Below are 24,494 nucleotides of genomic sequence, written 5' to 3'. Positions count from 1 at the left end.
GTAACCAGGAGTTGAGGTGTGGCGCCCACACCACATGGAGGAACGCCGCCCCTCTATGTTACCAGGCAGTACTAGGTGGTAGACGACTCTCATCAACCGGTGAAATACCACCACTTTGCTTATTGGAGGCTTGAAGTGGTGGAACCCGTGTTTAGTCTCTAGAGCTAAGTTCCGGTCAACATTTCCCTATCTCTTCCATCATGCAGTAAGATTGATGACTTGAGGTTATGATGAACGTCGTGGCGAGATCCAATAATCCTTACATTTCGAGGGTACAGCTCTAAAACTGTGTTCGCAGGCCGGCCGCTAGATAGTACACTGGACCAAACCTATTGGTAACTCTCTAGGAGGCTTCCGAATCAGCTAGTGTATAATCTTCCTACCTCTACTCTGCCAGAGTGACTGGAGGGAGTCCGAGTAGTGTGTATGTGGGGAGCATTGTCAAGGCCTCGTCATGTCAAGGATCTGGGTATATTCTTACCATGTGTACGCCATATCCTAAAATTTCATTACTTCATACAGCATGTCCCACCCACTTTTTCTTACTTTTGAATACACCATGAAATGTCAAACTAATAGAGCAAGCTTATCTGTGAAAAGATCTAAATCTCCCAAGCACTTCCTAATTCATTTCACAAATATATGTGGTCTCAATTCTAATCTCAACGATGTCCATTTCCACTTGCAGTCTGCCAAACCCCATGTACTTTTTCTGACAGAATCTCAGTTATCGGTTGATTCAACTACTGCTCATCTCAGATGCCCAAATTATTTGCTGTATGATTCCTTTCGTCTCAAAGGTGGTACTTGTGCATATGTTGGTTCTGATATTCCCTGTCAGAGACTTGGTAATTTGGAATCTCCTCTTTTCAATCTTCTCTGGCTTAAAATCTCTCTACCTCATTGTGTCAAAATTCATCTGTTGTCTCTACCGTTCTTCCAACTCCACTAATCACTTGGAGCTCTTTGACTTCCTCTCTTTGCAACTTGACTTTCTCCAGTCCAACTTTCCTAACAGTGAGGTAATTTTCCTTGGTGATTTTAATGTTCACAACTCCAGCTGGCTTCCGTTTTCTAGTCACACCTACCCAGCAGGTCGAGATGCTGAGGCTTTTGCAATTACTAATGACCTAGCACAGATTGTTCATTTACCTACAAGAATACCGGACAATCCTAATCATACAGCCAATACGCTTGATCTTTTTCTCACAAACAACCCTTTTAAGTACACAGTTGAAGTGAAAGGTCCTTTAGGCACTTCAGACCACAACCTGCTGATTGTCTCTTCTCCAATGGAACCTTTATCTCATGGCTATTCCCAACTTTGTGTTGTTTGGCATTACAAAAATGCAAAATGGGATGACCTGCGAGACTTCTTTTCTTCTTTTCCATGGTCAGATTACTGTTTCAAAACTTCTGATGTCAATGTTTGCTCAGATCGTGTCAGTGAAATTATTCTTGCAGGAATGGAATCCTTTATCCCACACTCCACTTTAAAATCTCGTCCTTTATCTAAACCTTGGTTTTCCAATAAATGTGCTAAGGCTGTTCAAGAGAAGAATGTTGCATATCGTAATTGGCTTGTTTATAATTCTTCAGTTTCATTTTCTGCCTACACCAAAGCTCGCAACAATTGTAAAGCAGTTATTAATCAGTCCAAACTAGAGTTTGAACAGGCTAAGAGTAGTAAACTTGCTTCTTGTCCTAATGGTAGCCGAGCATTCTGGTCTCTTGCCAAAGCTATTGGCCGCAAATTTTGCCCATCTCTGCTCCCACCTCTGTTCAAACCAGATGGTTCTGTTGTCACTTCAGCCAAGGATAAAGCTGACCTGCTCGCATCCTATTTTTTTTCCAGCTCATGTATTAATGATCTTGGTAAAACACCTCCCACCATTCCCAACACGGTCCATTCAATACCTCCTGTGGTCTTCCGTCAAAAGGCTATCAGAAGGATTTTGATGAATCTTGATGCTAAGAAAGCTCCAGATGCTGAACTTACTCCTATTCTTTGACACCTTTTTTCACTTTCTTATTCCAAAGGTGTTTTTCCTTCTGCTTGGAAATTTGTTCATATCCAGCCAGTTCCTAAAAAGGGTGACAAATCCCTCCCATCCAATTATCGTCCCATTGCAATTACTTCTACATATTCTAAAGTAATGGAGAAATCAATTTACCGCCAACTCTTAAACTACCTAGAAACCTTCCGTCTGATCAACGATCGCCAGTATGGATTCCATCAGTGTCGATCCACTGGTGATATTCTGGCTTATGTTACCCATTTATGGACTAATTCAATGGAAAGGTTTGGTGAAACACAAGTAGCTGCTCTTGACATCTCAAAGGCTTTCGATCGTGTTTGGCATAAAGGTCTTCTAAACAAGTTTCCATCTTATGGTTTGCCAACTGTTTTTAGTAATTGGTTATCTAGTTTTCTCTCTGATTGCTCACTGAGGGTGATGGTAGATGGCTCTCTGTCTTCTAACTTCTCCACTAATGCCGGTGTCCCCCAAGGTTCAGTTCTTTCCCCTATTCTTTTCCTCATGTATATTAATGACCTTCTTCCATTAACTGGAAATCCTATCCATAGTTTTGCCAATGATAGAACATTGCATCCACTTTCCATTTTGAGAAACCTTTTCCTGCTTAATCAGCTTCAACTTCTCGAAAATCTGCTACCAATTCCTTAAATGTCGATCTTCAGGTAATTCTCCAGTTGGGCAAAGACAACTTCGTTGATTTCAACCCTTCTAAAACTCAGTCTTGTCTTATATCTCGCAAAAAGGATTCTTCTGCTCCTATGCTTATCTTTGGTGACACTCCGATTTCTAGGCAAAATGATATATCTCTTTTGGGGATTACCCTGACTTCTAATCTCTCTTGGCACAAGCACATTTCCTCTGTATCTAAAAAACTTGGTTTTCTCTTTCGCTCTCGGTGTTACTTTTCTTCCAAGCAGTTGCTCACTCTGTATAAATCGAAAATCCGCCTTGCCATGGAATATTGTTCCCACATCTGGGGTGGTGCCCCCAAAACCTCTCTCAGGCTTCTTGATTCCATTCAGAAGAGGGCAGTTAAGTTAATTAATGATTCATCTCTAACAGAGTCTCTCCACTTGCTTTCTCATAGACGTACTGTTTCTGCTGCATGCCTCTTCTACAGATACTTCCATGGGCACTGTTCTTCCGAATTGGCTTCTATAATTCCCGCTCTCTCTTTCAAAACAGTCCGAACACGTGCCGCCACCAGCCAACATTCATTTACTGTCCAACTTCAAACCCACAGAACCAACTTTTCATCTTCCTCATTTATTCATTCAACTGCCATTTTCTGGAACAACCTTCCTTCATACGTATTTCCTGAAAATTACAATCTACAGAAGTTCAAGTCCAATGTCAACAAATATCTTCTTTCGTCTTCTCAACCTCCAACCCAAGCACGGTACTAAGTACTATAGGTTCTAATACCCTCGTGTTTGGGGTTCTCATAAAAAAAAAAAAAAAAAAAAATCTTAAAATGAAAAAATGTGAGATTGAAAAAAAAAAAGGTCTTAAAACCAATCAAAGCAGAAATTTAATAATTCTAACCAATAAATCACAATTTAGAAGACATGCTAAAGTTTTACAGAAATGGGCTGCCATGCAAAACCTGTTAACATAAACTAAGAACAAAGTACTCCTGTGGCCATGGGTGCCCTGCAGAATATTTTGCAAGGTGGTGCATGTTGGAATAATTTTTTTATTCATCAAATTTTGGAAAACGTGCAATATCTTAAGTCAAGTTTGACTGAGTTACATGTAGAGCCGAATGAATTAATATTTTAGGCTTTTTTTTTTTTTTTTTAATGTATAATTTGTATCGTTTTATTGTTTCAATAAATTAATGAAAATATTAAAAATACTGTATTACTTTGAAATCCAAAGGCAGTGCACTTGCACCATCTTGCACCATGCTGCTTGCACCCATGCCTGTAGCTATTTCATTTTTGGTTATTTTCCCAACAAGATAGAGCAAAACCACATAGAGTGAATGCAGTTCATCATTTCCCAGAGGAACATTGTAATGCCATGGTTATTTCTAGCTGTTATCCTGGACGATGTGAAATCGGATGATCTTTGTCGTTGTGATTGTCAAATCTCAATCTGTGTGATTATTTCCTAAGAGGATCACTGAAGGTCTACAAGGAACAATCCACATACCATTGAAGAAGTGAAAGGAGAAAAATCACAGCTGTTGTGTATGGCAAACTTCAATTGATGTCTGTGAATAGCCTTGGATGTGCAAGGATCACATAATGAATAAGGTTTTGTCTGAACAATAAAGTATCATGTCTAACATCTTTAATAACACCAGACTCACCAATGCTAGAGAAATATGTCAAGAAATATAAGCATTCAAAAGAGTTGCATCTTTTCTTGATGACCTTATAAATTAACATGATATTCAGGAGAGAATTCTAAGCCAAGCTACTTAGCAGGTTGTCATAAAATTCTAAATACAGCTATGCACTTCTCACAGAAACCGAAATGCAAAGTACATAGCTGTATCTAATAAACAGCTTATCTCAAAATTCTCTCCTGGATATCATATTAATTTCCTTACACTATGCTTATAAGTATTTTTCAACATATATCAAATTCCAATGTAGCTATATATTCTCTTCTTAATATAATGCATGTAATTTTAATTTTCTGCTTAGAATTAAACCCAAACTTTTTGCTTGATGAAGGAATCATACAGATGATTCAGAGGCATAGTCTGCAACTTGTTAGTAAATTATTGTACCAGATGTGGAGTCTTACTTTTTCAAATAGAAAAACAAGTGTCTTCCCTTCATTTTTATATTTAATTTATTAATATTCTATATAAGGATCCTTACTCAATATATTAGTTACTGCTGTTTTGTCAGGGAACTGTCGTCACCAGAAATTATCATCCATTTGATAACAAGTAAGCTCCTAAATAGGCAGGGGTTTTGGCAATGCCATTTGTTTAAAAATAATAAAACATCATGGCAACTCATGGTAACTTTTAACTACTAAGCAATTTAACCTCTACCAAGCACAAAAAAAAAAAAAAAAAAAAACCCACAAGAAAAGACAAAGACGGCCCTGTGTTTTCATAAGCAGCATTTTAAAAATATTCTGAATGCAGGAGAATGGATACATTTGAAATATTTACATCCTAGCAATTGGCACTCACCAAGTAAAGCCTGTAAACTGGCACTACATTGAGTTAATCTTTCTCCAGGATCAGACTGTGGAAAAAATACAGATGCAGGCAATCCATTTGATGCTGGTTCAAAACGAAAACCAACAGATATAAGCAGCTCCTTCCAACCAGCTACAGGACCTACTTTATTCTCAATACTTTTCTGAGTAGTGTACATTGCATTCTTATGACCTCTATGAATTCGTTGCAAAGATTTTTCCACCTGAAATTACGTGAAAGAATTAAAAAAATACTATAATACTAAATAACAAATTTCTTTTTTCATCACAGTATAAAATTTAAGTTCCATATTAGAAACTTAACATTTCTATAATATATGCAAAATTAACCCTTACAATTAAAATATCCAGTTGGAAAAATAGCTGTCTAAAGATATTCATAAATTTATATAAATAAACTTACTAAGTGAAGAACAACTCTTAAGGCATCCCGACATCTGTCTGGTGTTTTCAGAAGTTCTCCTAAAGCCTGACCCATCAGTGCAACCTGATTACTAAGACGAATGTCACATCCAACAAGAAAAAAGCTAGCCCAATTTGCAGGATGAGCAAAATGTTTGGTTGTCTGGATAGTTCTCATGGCTTCAGCTAAAGCTATGCTAACACGTGATCCCTAAATAAAATTTAATAATATTAGTTTAAAAAATAAATGAAATATTAGCTTTACTTAACAATGAATAATAATTTTCAGTCTATATATAGATGGATAACCTTCGATATTTGTATATCTATTTGTATGTAAGTGCAAGCTATCAACGCATTTCTATATGAATATATATAAAAATCTGGAAATTTAGTATATCAAAATGATAATATAATGCAATTTTTTGCATTATATTATAATTTTGATGTACTAATTTTCCTTTACAGTTCCCCCACTTTATATTGGCTTGGTAATTCAGCCCATAATTTTTCTTAATTTATCATAACCTCTAGGATTTTAACATTCTTTCACCTTTCATAAATCTACTACACTTCTTTTTCTACTTTCATCACTCTGCTAGTTGCTGGCACTTTGTATAACTATCACATCCATTTATGCATATTTAATTCAATATATTAATACAACTTATATATATATATATACATACACTGTCGATCTCCATATTTGCAGGGGTTAGATGTCAACACTTCCCTTGAAAACATGAAATTCCGTGAAAATCTGTACTCTTGCCCAAATAGGCCCAATTGGCCATATGTTTTCTACGTATGCCTATGTTTTCTACGCAACCATTTACAATTAACCAAAAAAATGTTTAAATGTGTTTAAAAGGTTTTAATTGTGTTTTACAATAATGAGTAACATTTTAGACCCATGTTTCTAAAATACTGTATCAAAATTTTATCACACAGTTAAGAATAAGACATGCATCAGGATATTCACCACAGGATTCAGTACTCCTCAGTAGTAGGGATCTCAGAGGCTGGAGAAGAAGCAGGGTTGGCTGACGTCGAGACTTCTGCCTTGAATCCTGGGCCTTCTTCTCTTTGACAGCATAGGTGCACTGAGGCATCTTCTTCCAGAATAATTCCGTCTCATTGGCATTGAAAACCTGTTTAGGTTTATATCGCTTCTCCCCAATGAACTTCTTGAGTTGTGCCGGGTAGGCCTTAGCAGCCTCGCCCACAATCTTTACATTACGGAGTGAATAACATCTCTTGAATTTCTGGAACCAGCCTTTGCTGGCAATGGTTTCCACAGTGCTGCTGGTACAGGGGGTTAAATCTATTGTAAAGAACAAGGGATTGGCCGAAATTATGCCAATGTTCACAGGCAAGTTGTTTTTGTTGTGCTGGTCTTCGATCCAAATGAACAGTGCATTTTCCATTTTTAACATCACTTTATTACATACATAAGCCATGTATTTAGCAGTAAGAATTCCACCACTTTGCACTGCCTCGCTGATCTCAGTTTCTTGTTTCCTTATGTATGTATGATATGCTACTTTCGTTGAAACCAAACATGCGGCCTACGGCTGCATATGTGAGCCCTTCTCGACATTTATCTAGAATCCACAATTTCTAGTTCAAAGTTATCAGTTTCTTGTCCCTTTTAGGCTTTTGTCCATCACTAGATGCACTTCGTTTAGAACCAATTCACATAAGCACAGTAATATTTTAAGCACAAGTAGCCTAATGCAGACACACACAAATGTCACAAGCCATCCTACTCAGATGTTGCTCACTGGGTTGATAAATATTGTAAAGACAAAAATGTTCCTTTCAAGATTTTGCTTCTATTAGATAACACTCCTGGACATCCTATGCATCTAGATGATTTCGATTCGAACATGAGTCATATTTCTACCGCCAAACATGACTTCACTCATCCAACCTTGGCTCAGGGTGGAGACTTTAGGAAATCTTACAATATTTACCACGGCATCTTAAACATTAATAAGGCTTGGGCAGAAATTACTAAAAGTTGTTTAAATGGCGCATGGAAGGAAATATGCCCGTGGCACATAAAAGGCTTCGTAGGGTTTGAAAAAGATGAATTATATGAATATATGAAGAAGTTATAAATAAGACTGTAAAGGTTGCAGAGCTACTTCAGTTGGAGGTTGTTGCCCAGGATGTGGAGGAGTTAATAGAGGAAGAAGAGAAGGAATTATCTAACGAAGAACTTATTGACATGCAAGCAGCGATAAGGAAAGAAGAAAATGCTGATGAAGCTCAAGATGAACTAAATGAGGAGCTGAGACGCTTCATTACCAGAGAGATGGCAATGGCATTTCGTGAAATTGAATCGGCAATGGCGAGGTTTGAGAAGATGGATGGATCCTGATAGCAAACGATTCTTAAAAGTTGATAGAGGGGTGAATGATATGCTTGCCTGCTACAAAGAAATCTACGATGAAAAGAAAAAAAGCCACCGTCCAGTCATCCATTAATATGTTATTTTGTAAGGTTGAGCAGCTGACCCCTTCTAAATCTCCATAGCCTTCAACCTCCACAGTGGAGTACTTATCAGCTGAAGACGTAGATTCTGGAAACAATGCTCGAGAGGTAAAACTTACTGAAGTTATGCCTGTCTCTTCTCTTTTTTTTGAAATTTTATAATTTTGAAATTTTTTAAATTTCACACTTTTGTAATTTTTCCTGTGCAAAAGATAAAAAATTGAATAAATACAATAAATAATTCTATTCACATGTTCGTCGAAAATTTCTTTTTTGATTCAATCAATACAGCAAGCACAGTCGAGAGTGTTGCACAAGCATGGGGGGAAATTCCGACTTACGTAGAGTTCCACGGAATGCAACCCTTACGTTAACTGGGGAGTGACTGTATTAGATTAACAAGTTATTTGTAAAATATAAAGATCTACTCATACCTTTTGATAGGAAAATTCTTCAGCCTGATGCTCATATCAAATTGATCCAATTAATACATTATGTAAAAGGACTAAATTTATATCACATTATTATGCTTTAAAAATATTATTAAAATATACAGTTTACTTAAAAACTAATCTTGTATTCAATTTCCATTATCTATTCACTGTTAAAAGGAAGAGCAAAGCATAGCCGATGTACATTAACTCACCCAAAACTAAACCAACCAGCAATAACAGACTGGAAACTGAAGACAATTATCAAATTTACTTAAAATATTTTTGATTAAACTTCTTTATAAGGGACTAGGTTATTTTGGTATGATCCGTGCTCATAAGAAGTAAAGTGAAACACTCAACAATATCCACTCTCTTATATAATAAGATTCAATTAAAATTAGCGTTCTGCAATGAGATTATTTTTGTTAACCAATGTAAATAGTGCTATTTACACATGCACGTAAAGGTCCATGAGTCTGAAATAGTGTATGGACTATGTACATTTATAGAGTTAGGGTTTAACTTCATTTTAAGTGTTTCAGCTATTAAGAGCTTTGTATACTCGTATTGTGTATTAATTACTCTTGCCTCATTAAAAAGAAAAACATGGTTCTCGTAGATGGCGTGAAAGGAAAGTTCAGATGCACCTGTCCTTTTTGCCCTCACGGATGCCTTGTGTTTACTGAATTTGCATCGAAAGATAATTTTGGGTAGAACCAATGTAAAAAAAGAGTTTTATTCCCCACACGCAATGTTATAGACTATGTTGGTTCGTTCCATACTAACCAATTGTAGTTGTCTTCCTCATCTTCAATACTGTGTGGAGTAAGGAAGGAGATGAGGAAGACAACTACAATTGTTACAAGAAAATACTCATAAAACCAACTGACATCCTACACTTATACTGCAACCTTTGCTGATTACACACTCAACTCAAAACTAAACAAATCCTGATAATATTCAAACATAATGCACTCTTTTGCATATGCAATCTAATACCACATACTGATACGGCCTCCGTAGCTAAGTGGTCAGGAGCGGGAGTACAGTAGCACAGACTCTTTGAGTAGACCGGGGTCAAACCCTTGATTACTAAATACAGCCGATCTGCCAACCCGCACCGAACCAGCATGGCAGATTATGGTCCATTTTCCTCATATAAATTGTTGAGAAGGCTCCCATCCTGCAGTGGATTGATAATGGCTGCTGCTTACCTTACCTTTATGTACAACAATAAGTTGAGAGAAAATTCAAACTTGTGAAGATAATTATAAAAGGTTATTTATCTGGATATGATTGAAAATATTTTATAAAATACTATTATACTATTTATTTCCTCAATGTGATCTCTTCTTTAACTCAATGCACTTATTCCAGCAATTACTCAATTAAGCAAAAATCTAAACTAAGCCATCAAGCCAGTCTGTTTCACCTTAGTATCACTTGAGGAAAAAATTATTGTACAAACTTCAAATTGCTGAAATAAGCATGAATCAATACGAGTTGGGTCGATGGTGTGGTGCTGTTTTCATGATATAGCCTAGGAATTTGATAGTTGTGAAGGGAATCATGAATGTTGATGCCATCCTTAACATTTTGGACAATTCTATACACCCCCTACAATGTGGCAGTTCTTTGCTTTAGATTCATGTTTGTTTCAACAGGATAATGCCAGTGCTATTTAAGAACAGTTAATGAACACAAATGTACAAGGGTTGGAATGGCAGGCACAGAGTCCTAATTTTAATCCTATGGGATGAAAACTGGAATATCATGTGAGGGCTAGACTAATGTGTTCCACATAGTTCAACTAGTCATATTCTGCAGGAAGAATGGAGGACTATATCTGCTGCAGTTTACTGTTCGTTGGTGAAAGCCTATTCAATAGGGTGTAGTATATAAGTGAAAATGTTTTGAACATAAGGCATTACTTGAAAATGAAATGTCAAATCTACAATTTTTCAGTACATATTTTGTTGACTTCTGGAGACTAAGTTCAATTCCCATTCCATAATTCCCTTTCTAGTTTCCCCTACAGAAATATTATCATAAATATGAAATATCAATTCTGATTCTTTTTAAAATTTCAGTACTTATTTAAAACACTCTTAAGGACCTCTGCACTATACAGCATGTGGATAAGTTAACCAATTTGCTCTGCATACCTGTTCTCTCCCCCTTTAAAAAGATATGCTACACATATCCCATACCCATGGTTACCTATCATGGGAACTTGTTTTATGACAAGCTGCTAAGTATCTTGGCTTAGAATTCTCTCCCGAATGGTGAAGTTTTAGTACACAATTCTTGAGTACAGTATAAAAGTTTTTTTAACTCCTGAGGTACATTACTTGATAATCAAATGCACTTGAAATGTTACACAATGTCTGCATTAGCACATTTCAGTTCATCCATCCTTTCATTTCATTTCAGTTCATCCATCCATTCATTAAATTAAAATTTAGTGATGAATTTAATTAATTTTACATTTAATTTAACAAAAACTGTTTCATTTAATTTTACAGAAACTGTTTTTATCCTGTAAATTTTCTTATTTTTGATATATTTATAATGAATTTTAAATTCATTATAACCTCTGTGGTTTCCCAAGGTTACAAATTCCCATAACCAAAAAATTTGTAACCTTGAAAAACAACAGAGGTTTACAGCTCCATTCCCCCCACATTCTAATTTAAAATAAGAAAATTTAAAGCATAAAAACAGTTTCTGTAAAATTAAATCTGTATGATATAAATTATAAAAACCTTTAGTTTTCAGAGTAGAGTGTTTAATAAATAAATGAATATAAAAATACTTACAGACACAATTGTATTTATATAAATCTATTTTATAATAACCACATTAAAAATATCAACCAAATAAATAATATAATTAATGATTTAAAAAAACCTGATATGTAAGTTTTTTTTAATTTTTAAGTGAAAAAGGGGAATCATTATGTCATATTCAATTTAAACCAATATTTCAGTTGTATTAACAAACATTCTCTTGTCAAGAACTTTCTTTAAAATAACAAACTTAATTATAACAATCAACAACCAAACGTATTCTTTTTAGGTGAAGAACATGAGTGAAGGTTAAATTATCTTACCTGTAACAGTGCAGAATAAAAAGTACGCAACAGAATTTTTACAGCAGTGTCAGGAACAGGCCATAAGGATACTAAGACACACTGGGCTCCTGCTGCCAAAAGAGCCCTAGTAAGGCCAACAACCCCATCCGAATGTGCACGACCATGGTGATTTCTTGTGTGACATGAACTAATAACTACCAATCGTGCAGAAAGTCTAAGATTCAAGATGTCTGCTGCTGTAAGCAAAAATTCCGAAAGAGGAGGAAGATCTGTAGTAGAAGACAGCTCTGATGTCGGCTCCTCGCAGCATTCTAAAGTGTCGTGTGTGCCTTCTGGCTGTGAACCAGAACTATGGGAAAAGTGCCTGGATGACTCAACAAATTCACCTGGAGATAACACAATAGCAGAAAGTTTCCAGGATATATGTGTGGCAAAATGGATACACTCAGCTTGTGACAACTGACTAAGTACCATTTCTTTAGTAGCCTGACTACCAGTAATGGATTTAGTTGACAACATTTCTGCAACCAAACTTGCCTCTTGTTCTGCACTTGTAATATCAGCCCATCCCCATTGTTCTGAAACAGTTGCAGGAAGTTTTGGATTGCCAACAACCAAAGATGATATATGATCCTTATTGTTCTGTTGTCTAAGGACTTTAGATCGTTGACTGGCTTTCAGAGCACTAATAGATGGTAACACTGTCAAACTAAACCGTTCACAAAGGTATTCTTCACAAGTACTACTCTTCAGCATAGCATAAGGTACAAGGTATAGGTCTCCATCTAAAACTAGAAGTAGCTCTTGTGGATCTGGTTCTCTAGGAAGATTTTCCTCAATAGGAGCAATAAGAAGATCATACAAAGCATGCAGTGGGGCAGGGCCTTGCCACTGGGGACATCGAGACCTTATACTCCCTGGTCTGCTTGCCAAACCACTAGCAATACTACCACTTACACTTCCAACACTGAACAGACTACTCAGACTATAGTTGCTGCTATTGAACAAGTGGTTCCTATTGACCATCCGCAGAAAGCCTGTTCTATCATTTTCCTGAAACAGAAATGAGTAATTAAAAAAAATAAATGCTACAAATAATTAAAAATTATTTAGTAATTTTTAATGTACTGAAGTGATTTAAGAAAGAAAATTATGAAAAGATTGATAGATTCCTTAGCTGCTATATAACATTAATCAAACTAAATGAAAAAATCATTTATTATAAAAGCAATTATATATTGCTGTTTTGTGATTATAACCTCTTAACCAAATTCAAAATAAATGTGAAAAAATTATTTTATAGAAAATATTGAAAGTCTGAAACCACAAAAAAATAAAATAAAATAAATTATAAACTATTTTGATATTTGCATATGTTAATGTGGCTTCACAAGTATTAGTGATATAACTTTAATGTGAAGAATACTGTGTTTAATTCTTTTTTCCTGGTTTGTGTAATTTTGTTTCTAATTCTTCAATAATACCTTACTGAAAACAAATTAAAAAAATCATCAGAAATTACTAAGATTCAAACTTTTGATACATCTTGTATATTAATGTATAAGAATTAATCATTTAATTCCTATAGTCCATATAAAAAACATAATTCTGAAAAAGTTCCATGTAAAAACAAATTATGAATGCTGGTACCTAATAAGGAACAATGTCATAGGTAACTCCTAAGCCAGAAATATATAATTGTGTTTTTAAAATATTCTGTGTATTGAATGGTATTTTTTAAAGTACTGTATAAGAGTTTTTTTTGGTTCTGTCCCTTACTGTTTACTTATCACCATGATGACCACCTATTTTTTGAAATTCCCCTGAAGGAGACAGTTTTGGGGCTCCCTACCACTCAGCATGAATTGTTGAGGAGGCTTCCACCCTGCAGTGGGTTGATAATGGCTGCACTTTACTTTTTTTTTTTACCCCACTTATTAACAAAAATTGCAGGTGCCTCCTCTTCACAATATATCCACAGTTGCAATATGTAGCAATATCTGTGGCATAGTACTTGTACTTTATTTGCAATTTATCATTATTGTATAAGTAATCCTGGGACAACAATCAGGGAAGAAAGATAGATGAATAAAAAGTTGATAACTGCAAGTATCAAATATTATTATCTGAGAATATTACACAAAAATCAGTTACATAATGAAGTGTGACAAAGAAATTAATTAAAATAATTACTTTTAAAGGAATATTGATATTTCTTTATTTAACACACGAGATATACAAGAAAATAGTAAAAAATTATTAACTTAATGTATTCTTTGGATGGCATGTAACATCACAATCTGAATTGAATTATGATATTTTAAATATCATAATTCATTGTAATTATTTCATTATGACTAGTTATTTTCACTATATTTTTTTCCTTGTGTTGATGTTTGTTATTTTGGTTTTTTTTTTAGGAGCATTAGCAACTAAGGCCATATTGCTCCGGGATATGAGGTGGTCATTCCCTGACCTTTCCACATCCTCCATATTTGGTGGTGACGGGCTCGAACCCCGGTCTAATCAAGAAGCGTGTGCTACGCACTGCTGCTCCTTCCCACCTGGCTACGGAGGTGCCATCCTTGTGTTGATGTGAGGTTCATTCCTACTATCATGGAAAATGACTCATTTTTAAATTTAAATTTTAATAAATAAAAGTATATATGAGGCAAGATTTGATCAAATGAAGCAGACTTTTGAAAAACAGTTCAAATTCATAAACACCTGGTAACATGTCTGTTGACAAAGCCACAAACATGGAACACCACTTCATTAGGTCACAAGATGTATGTTCCACAGCAAATCAAACCTGTCTCTCAAAAATCCCAGCATTATCTGTGCAAATTTTATTTGCTGGTCACATTCTTCTCAGAACAATTATTATTGCTCATAATGTGGTTTCCACCCACAGAATTTCAGTTCATGTTTCCAGGTAGGTAGAATGAATGCATGCACAGCCAAAACAATCCATTTGTCAACCTGTCACAGCAAATTTCTTGGGCTGTGTTCAAACATCTGTCAGACACCGCTTCAACACCTGAAGACCATGATGTTGAATACATCCACACCTGACTTGATCATAATGTGCTCTATATGACAATTCCTAGTTGTCTAAGGATCTAGAGTTTCCCTCTACTCAATTTTAGATACAATAAAAAAATACAGTAACAATGAAGTGCAAACTGCACTTGGGGGAACTCGCAAAAATAAACATTTTCTCTGAGAGGGAAACCGGCTATCATATTTGTCAATTGTAATATATTAAGTTATAAATTTTTGTCGAGAACAACATATGCAATCCTTTTCTAAACTACGAAATCACATTTAGAATAGCATAATCTGCTAATGGTATAATGGAAAATATGCATGAACTGATGAACAAGTTGTATATTGGCCATAATAATTACTATTCTCCATAATTATACTACTGCACTATAGAGTTCACTTGTGTTGTTTATAACCCACAGAAATACATCCCTTTGGGGGGAGGGGAAGTCCAGTAATCTGATTTTCAGAATTTATCAAAGTTTTATTAGGTTATTTTTTATGTAAAATACTCATTCAAATAGCCAGAGACTATTTGAATAATTCAAATTAATTATTTACCTGGTAATGGATAGGCCATGGCAACCCCATTATGACAACCTGCTCACTCTCTAGACCTGAATTCACTCTATTTTAACTTGTGGGTGGCATCTGAAATTTATCACTTACATGACACCGATTGCCAACAATAAAATACTTTGGCAAATCTAAACAACACCTGAAATTTTTAGATGCACCATGCAGTCCATGATGAGGTGTGTTCAGGTGTGTATTAAAGTGTAAGGTAAAGTAGATAATTGTTGGAACGTGAAACAAACTGTAACTCAGAAACAAAGCAATTTCAGATGTATGTTTATATAATTTTTTTTCATTGTTTTTAGGTCCTGAAATGATCCTGAAAGTGCAGCCACATGTTATGACACACGCCATGTAATCCAAAAACGCACACACACACACACACTGCAAAATTAAGAATAAGCTAGCAGAACGGGAAGCCCAGGTAAGAAGCAAACAGAGAAAACCAGTAGATAACACAGCAACAATGGCAATTAGAATCAATAAATTTCAAACTTAAAAGAAATCTACACATCAACGAACTCACTAAAACTAATCAGTGCATCAATGCAATAGATTGATTAACAGTGGCTCTTATGCAGTGAGGGGAAAAAAAAAAAAAAAAAAATATATATATATATATACACAGTAGCTAAGAGCACCTAAAGCAGTGCCAGACTGCTTAAAGAAAGCACAATTAAATAGAAGATCAAAATAAGAAACAAGGCTATGTATATATGTATAGTCAAAGCTCTTTATAGTTTTTGTTTTGTTATTTGGTTTTTAGGAGCATTAGCAACTAAGGCCATATTGCTCCGGGATATGCGGTGGTCATTCCTTGACCTTTCCACATACTCCGTATTTGGTGGTGATAGCTCTTTATAGTGATCCTCTTTTTACTGTCTCAGCACATAATAACAACCATATGGTAGGTCCTGGCCAATTTCCCATAAATCTAATACTATTTTATATTCATTATAACAACCTTGAAAGAAATGATAGAACACTAATTTATTGAACCTGATCAGAAGCTTGCAGGCTAAATATGAGAAATCGCTGGTTGGCATAATGAAATTAATTTCAATTATAAGATCATTTCATTATACGCAGGTATAGACTGCAAGTTTATCAATATAGTTCCTATGAAGCAAGTAGCACTGCCAATTATGGAAAAATTAAGATTTGACAAGGATGTTTAGATCAAGTCTTATGTATGTATGATGTATGTTTAGGTCAAAATTATAGATCAAGTTTTAGATCTATGGGCATTCTAATAGCAAAATCACTAAGCAGTTCAACATTCCTAAGACTACACTGTTCACCATTCTGAAAGACTGAAAAAAGATTCACAAAAAAACATAGCCATAAATAAACAAAAAATATTTTAAAAACTAAGGCTGACTGTCTGGTATTGGATGGTTCCAGAAATTTAAGATGTCATGGGCTGTCAAAAAAAAGTGTGTGGCAAACAAGCAGCTGCTGGCAGTGAAGATGCAAAGGAATGGAAGGATAATCATTTAAAAAATGTTTTGCTGGTACACCAATGAGAACATCTCCAATGCTGCTGATGAAACTGTACTTTTAAGTTTCTACTGGATAAAATGCTTACATTTCAAGTAAGAAATGTAGTGGTAGAAAAAATACAAATTAATATTCTCCTAGTGGTAAAAACATCTGATACAGAGAAGTTTCCTCTCTTAATCACTGGGAAAGCCCAGAACCCCCTTGGTCCTTTAAAGGTTTGAAGACATTTCCAACTACATATCAAGCAAACCAAACGTTTGGATGCCATCAAAATTCTATGAAGAATGGATCAGAGACTTAAATTGCAAGGTAAGTATCAATTCCACAACAACAGATAGAAATCTGTTCCAGCATCAACTACTTGCTGGCTAAAGGCAAACTTCCGCACATCTATTCTACAACTGTCTTTCCTCAGATTGAATCTATGCTCTCTCAGGTTCTTAATCTCAGAATCAAAAAATTCTGCTGTTTGCGGATAGCTGCATCCTTATTGCCAAGTGAATGGCCTACGTGCAATCAATACCGAGTACCTGCCACCTAATATATCACTTCTCCAGCCACTTGATCAGGGTATAATTCAGTGCAAGAAAAACTATTGAAGAATACTATTAAACAAAATTGTGCTGTGTATCAAAAGAAAAACTGACCCCTCGTGGGAGTCAGAAAACTGAAAACTTCTGACTCCTTGTGGGAGTCAGAAGTGTTTAAAGCCGCTAAGTGGATTTTTTTTATTTATTGATTTGAAATTGTTTTTCTAAAACTTTTGATTTAAATTTAGTAGTATAGCATTATTTTGAGATTTTCTGATTAATCTAATTAATCAAAATCCACGTGTTACAAGTTGCAGTTCTGCTGAACGAGAAGTTTTTTTAGCCATATTTAGCTGCTTTATTGACCAATTGTTACATCAAATTATTTTCTATAAGTAGCTTATAGACCTAGTCAGGATCCTTAATTTACTCTGAATTGAGACATCGAGATTTGGAAGTTAATTAATCCTTAAGTGTCCGTAGATTTACCGTTCGTAACTTGCCGCCATTGTTATACGACACAACGTTATATCCCGAACTAGATAGCATAAGCTTAGTATAGTATAGTATATAATATAATATTGTCAATTAATCAGTAATTTCTATTAATCTTGTTAAATTTCATTGTTAATTAAATTGTACTTTTAACTAAATACATATAATGACTTAGATTAAAAACGTAACATAATTAATTAATACATAACTTGATACGGAAGTTATATAAACGGAACTCGAAGATAATACTCAATACTGAAAAATATATATAGCGTTATAACTGTGTTGGGATACAAGTTTAGGATTATAATTTTGTACTGAAATTGACATTTTATTGAAATTAAATCAAATCCATGACTCAGACCAGAGCAGCAAAGCAAAAGGCTCAAGCTAATGGGAGTGCCGTGGCTCAGGGGAGAACTGAGGGGGGGCAGTTGCCCTCCGAATCACAGCCTTTTAAAATGCACTGCTTGCAAGATGTTTTTGGAGCAATCGGGTACGGGACATGATATTGCCATGGAGGACGTCTTTGTGGTTGCGCGATGTAAGAAGTGTAAGGAAATCAGACGACAACTCAGCATTGTTATCGGCCTATATGAGACCTTGAAGGACAGGGTGGATGCCCTCGAAGGATCTAAATTGAGGGGCCCATCAAGCTCTCAGCTGCCCACATCAATGCCAGAGCTTGCACTTGGTCATCACGCAACACAGCGGCAATCCCCAAGGCAGACTACGCTGGTCCCACAGGAACTAGTAGTTGTTGGTGACTATTGTCAGGAAAACGGGGAACATGCTTTGTAAAAAGGATAGGTGGAACAGGACCTGGGTATGTCTGCCAGGGGCAAAGGTTGATGACATTGTAGAGCGGATATCATCTTTTAAGGGCACAAAAGGTGATATAGTTGTACATGTTGGCACTAATAATATTAAGAGTAGGAGACCAGCAGAATTACTTAACAAGTACAGGTCATTACTGAAAAAAAAAAAAAAGCCGTGAGTTAGGATTGAATTTGAAAGTGTCTGCAATTCTGCCCAGACACGATAGAAGGGAGTATATGATGAGAGCTTTGTCGATCAATTCTGCCCTGGAAAGATTGTGCAAGGCTCAAGGGGTAAAATTTTTTTCAGCCTGGTCTGTACTTGTTAACAGGAGAGACTGCTTCTACAGGGATGGGATACACTTAAATAGAAAGGGTGCAAGAATATTTGCTGATGCTATCGAGGCAGTGTTAGGTGGGTTGGAAAACTGCTAGCTTGGAGGGATACAAGGACTAATAGATTAACAGTAGCCACTGGCAGAGGTGAAATTGATTCTTGCATTGCTTCTATTGGAATGAGCAGCAGCCTGGAAAACAAGATGCAGGATATTTCAGAGACTGCTGGGACTCATTGCGGTACAAGTAAACACATGGGTTGTGTTAGGGTAGCTAAGAATAGGAACAGGTGCATGTATACTTCCATGTACACCAATGTTAGGGGTTTGGTAAATAAATTTGATGAATTTCAGGTATTGCTCAAAACATCAAAGGCAGATATTGTTGGGATATCAGAGACGTGGTGTCACACAGATATAAGGAATGCAGAACTGGAATTTGGGGAGTACAATGTGTACAGAAAGGACAGACAGGATAGGAAGGGAGGAGGGGTTATGCTATTAGTTAAGAAACACATAAAATCCAAGGAAGTGAAACCAGTCAACATCGCTGGACAGTGCAGTGTCGAGTCAGTTTGGTGTGACATAAGCACTGGGAGATCAAAATTGAGAGTAGGAGTGCTGTATGCCTAATAACTCTGATGAGTATAATAAGAAACTGTACAGGGAAATAGAGTGGGCCAGTAAATCAGAGAGTCTTATAATGGGGGATTTTAATTTCCCAGATATTGACTGGAATTTGTGGATTGGTCACTCACACACAAACAAGGCTTTTGTGGATTTATTGGATGATTGTTTTCTACATCAGCATGTTCGGGAGGCAACTAGAGGGAGTAATACTCTTGATCTGATTATCAGCAGTGATTCTTCATGCATTAAGAATCTGCAGATAAAGGAACCACTAGGTGGCAGTGATCACAGTGTGCTGAAGTGGGATTTACTCAAAAAGGAAACTACCATCAGGGGCAAAGGGAAGGGTTATTATTTTGTAAAGGCGACTATGATGGTCTGAGACAATATTTAAATTCTATACAGTGGGACCAACTGATGATATTACCAACAGCAAATTCAAAATGGGAAGCATTCAAAGAACTTATCTTGGAAGCTACTAGGCTTTTCATACCAATTAAGAAATATTGTTCAAGGTTCAGGCCTAAATGGAGGTCAGAGAAGAAAAATGCATGGGATACATATAAATTAACATGCGACACAGAAGCCTATGATACACATAAGCTGGTCTGTAACCAAGTTACAAAGGAGGTTAGGCAGGCGAAGGCAGATTACGAGAAATCTTTGGCAAAGGATGCAAAGAAAAACAGCAAAGAGTTCTTTACTTATGTAAACTCTAGAAGGGGATGAATCAGATTGGTCCACTTGATGTCGATGGTTCAACTGTTGATGATCCTGCTCAGGTAGCTAACAAACTAAATGAATATTTTGCATCAACATTCACACACGAGGAGTTATTCAGCAAGGGGAATGCCAGAGGTGTATTCAACTCTGGCAGTAAGCTAGATAATCTTGTACTAACTGAGAGTAAAGTGGAGGAGAAATTATTGAAGATAAACACAAGAAAGGCACCTGGGGTGGATGGGATCTATCCAGTTATATTAAAGGAGGCAGCAAAGGAAGTAAGCAAACTCTTAGCCATAATTATGAGAGCTTCCTTGGACTCAGGGAAGGTACCCATAGACTGGAGATGTGAAAATGTGACCCCAATTCACAAAGGAGGATTAAAGGCTGACATAAGTAATTACAGACCTGTGAATTTAACTTCTGTTCCAGGAAAATTAATGGAGGCACTGATTAAAGAAGCACTGCAGGATCATCTAGACAAGACTTCAGTTAAAGCTTGGACACAACTTGATTTTGTTAAGGGAAAGTCTTGCCTGACCAATTTGATTTGATACTATGATGCAGTCACAAAAGAACTGGATGCAGGGAATAACTTTGATATTATATATTTGGATCTTAGAAAGGCTTTTGATGCTGTTGCGCATGGAAGACTGCTGCACAAATTGGAGCAGTGTGGCATTGGAGGCAAATTGCTGCTATGGATAAAGGGATGGTTGAGTGGGAGAAGACAGAGAGTGGTAATCAATGGACACTGCTCATCGTGGACTAATGTTATTAGTGGAGTCCCTCAGGGTTCAGTGTTGGGTCCATTATTGTTTTCTGTATTTATAAATGATAAGCCTCCATAGTCGAGTGGTCAGGAGCGGGAGTGCAGTAACACACGCTCTTTGAGTAGACCGGGGTTCAAGCCCCTGACTGCTGAATACGGTCGATCTGCCAACGCGCACTGGACCAGCGTGGCAGATTATGGTCCATTTCCCTCAGCATGAATTGTTGAGGAGGCTTCCATCCTGCAGTGGGTTGATAATGGCTGCACTTCACCTTTTTTTTCTCTATTGATGATGGTATATCAAGCGTAATGTCCAAGTTTGCAGACGATACAAAAGTTGGCAGGGTTGTTAAGGACACTACTGATGCTATGCTGCTGCAACAGGATCTGGAGAGGTTGAGCAGATGGGATGAGAAGTGGCAAATGAAGTTTAACATTGACAAATGTAAAGTACTACATATGGGAAACAGTAACCCCAGAGCAACATATCAACTCTGTGGTACTACACTGACAGTGGTAGAGAATGAAAATGACCTGGGGGTAATTGTGCAGGCAGATATGAAGTTCTCTGAGCAGTGCAGACGGGCTGCAAGAGTAGCTCATGGTGTCTTGTCAATGATATACAGGAATTTTTCTAGCAGGGATAAGGAGGTGATTATTCCCTTGCATAAGGCAATGGTCAGGCCACACCTTTAGTACTGTATACAGGTCTGGAGGCCTCATTTCAAGAAGGATGTAGAGCTGCTGGAACGAGTACAAAGAAGGGCAACAAGATTAGTGAATGAAACAAAGGCTTAAGTTTTGCAAATTACACTGTCTGGAGACTAGGCACCGGCGAGGTGATCTGATAGAGGTGTATAAAGCCTTGAATGGTTCGAGCATGCTCAATACCGATGGGATTCTTCCTTTTGCTCAGAATAATCATCTGAGAGCGCATAAATTGAAATTGAGGAAAGACAGATGTAGGATAGATGTGCGGAAATTTGCCTTTAGCCAGCGGATAGCTGCTTGGTGGAACAGACTTCCATCCCTTGTTGTGGAAGTTGATAGCCTAAATAAATTTAAGGCTCAGCTGGACAGGTATTTTGAACGAACAGAGGGGTGAAATGGAAGTGTTTTTTTTGGCTGATGCTGCATAAGCTTGCTTTCTTGCATCATATACCTCTACAATGTATTTATGTGTTTCAACATGGGACAAGGTTGACGAAAAAAAATTATCTCTAACTCTTTCAAACATGCCAGATTTGTCATGAATGCAAGGGCTGAAGCATCAGCACATGCTTTTCTTCTATTAATTGCAAAGAATGGTCCAATAATTGTTTTGAATATTATGCTGAAGTGGATGGGGACATATTTTCTTTCAGGATATGCACAAATGAAGAGGACTCTGCAAGCACAATGGAGCCTAAAATTTGTAGGGGAAAATGAATTCTTAATTTCACAATTTTATCTGGTATATTATCTTTTGGGCTTAAATAGAAGTAATTTAAATGCCTTCTTGTGATTAAAATATTAGCTATAATAATAGAAAACAAATATTAATAAACCATATAAACCCATTAAAAACAATGTTTACATGTTACGTTACCTCCCCTACACATACAATTTTGGCATGCTATGTTACTGAACTCAGAAAATTTCTAGTTTCTTTGTTCAAATAAAGATTTTTTTACCTACTTGCATCCTGCAGGGACTTGAAACAGTTTACATCCCTTTTATTTATTGTTCCTGTTTCAATCATCTTTATCATCACCACGAGGGAAAACCACCACACAGACATTTGTTTTTACCCAATACCTAAAACAGTTCTCTCGCCATTTCTGCCTTCTTTGCCACTTTCAGTTTTTTACTGTTTCATTTAATTTTATATTCTGTGTAACATGGAGGAGCTTTCCAACAGAAGTCATCACCTCACTTATTATGTAACTGGTAGAAAATCAGGCTACACTAGTAAGTCCAAATGCTTTTGTCAAAGAAAAGTCACACAATTTACACTGCTCATCACTGAAGTTGCAACATCTAAAAAGAATGGATGGATTTATCTCATGCATAACCATTAGGTATATGAACATAAATGATTAGCATGTCAAGCTGATTGGTGCAGTAAAATATCCAATAACATATCTGTAACCATGCTGATATAGAAATCTGAAAGTGCTACAAAAATGGGTGTTAACATTAACAGGCAAACAACATGTTGACTGAGTGACTTTCTTAGAAAGCACAATAACTGTAACTTGCATTATTGGGAATGTTATATACAGCTGGATGGTCAACTCATCAAACTGTGTAATTCTGTGTAATATGGAGGAATTTTCCAACAGATATCACCACCTCTTTTCTTATGTAAGTGGTAGAAAATGAGGGCTACACTAGTAAGTCAAAATGCTTTTCTCAAAGAAAGGTCAGACAATTTGCACTGCTCATCACTGAAGTTTAGCATTAGTTGAGACATATGATGCAAGGAAGCACACTTATAGAGCATCACCCAAAAAAAAAAAAAAAAAACCCTTCCCATTTCATCCATCCAGTCACTCCAAATGTTTGTCTAGTTCCGCCTTAAATTTATTTAAGCTATCAATTCCACAACAACAGATGGAAGTCTGTTCCGGCATAAACTACCCGCTAGCTAAAGGCAAACTTCCGCACATCTATTCTACAACTGTCTTTCCTCAGATTGAATCTATGCTCTCTCAAGTTCTTAATCTCAGCAAGTGGAAATATCATGTCAGCATTGAGCCTGCTCAAACCATTCAAGGCCTTGAAAACCTCAATCAGATCACCTTGCAGGTGCCTAGCCTCCAGAGACTGCAACTAACAGAATTTAAGCCTCTTCTGGTAAGAGAACCCCTTTGTTCCTCTGACCAATCTTGTTGCCCTTCTCTATACTCTTTCAAGCAACTTTACATCCTTCCTAAAATGAGGCCCCAGGCCTGTACACAGGTCTAGAGGCCTCAAGGCCACACCATTGAGTACACAGTACTCAAAGGTGTAGCCTGACCATTGCCTTATACAAAGGTATAATCACCTCCTTGTTGCTGCTAGCAAAATTCCTATATATATCATTGACAAAACTCCATTACCTGCTCTGATAGCCTGTCTGCACTGCTCAGAGAACTTCATATCTGACTGCACAATTACCCCCCAGGTCTTTTTCATTCTCCACTTCCCTGAGTGTAGTACCATACAGTTGGTATGTTTCTCTTGGGTTACTGCTACCCATATGCAGTACTGTGCATTTGTCAATATTAAACTTCAGTTGCCACTTTTCAGCTCATTTACCTAACTTTTTCTAGATCCTGTTGCAGTAGCATACTGTCTTTACCATCATTAACAACCCTGCCAACGTTTGTATCATCTGCAAACTTGGACATTAAGCCTGATATACCTTCATCGATATCATTAAT

The 24,494-nt window shown here is 36.5% G+C and overlaps 1 protein-coding gene across 1 annotated transcript in view; it reads right to left on the bottom strand.

The window, feature by feature from the left end:
- LOC150080557 (tetratricopeptide repeat protein 28) overlaps nucleotides 1-24,494 on the bottom strand; it is a 305,395-nt gene that overhangs the window by 34,502 nt on the left and 246,399 nt on the right. The window contains exons 17-19 of the mRNA XM_090380734.1: nucleotides 11,676-12,710; nucleotides 5,632-5,841; nucleotides 5,200-5,431 (exon numbers count right to left, since the gene is read on the bottom strand). Of these exons, the coding sequence (XP_090236860.1) occupies nucleotides 5,200-5,431; nucleotides 5,632-5,841; nucleotides 11,676-12,710 (1,477 nt within the window). The remainder of the gene's footprint in view (nucleotides 1-5,199; nucleotides 5,432-5,631; nucleotides 5,842-11,675; nucleotides 12,711-24,494) is intronic.

Source organism: Mastigoproctus giganteus, chromosome 9 (assembly GCF_048544385.1).
Source record: "Mastigoproctus giganteus isolate SK-2022 chromosome 9, ASM4854438v1, whole genome shotgun sequence".
Taxonomy (NCBI): Eukaryota; Metazoa; Arthropoda; class Arachnida; order Uropygi; family Thelyphonidae; genus Mastigoproctus; species Mastigoproctus giganteus.
The sequence above is the reverse complement of the archived record's forward strand: the minus strand, read 5'-3'. Positions and strand labels throughout refer to the sequence as shown.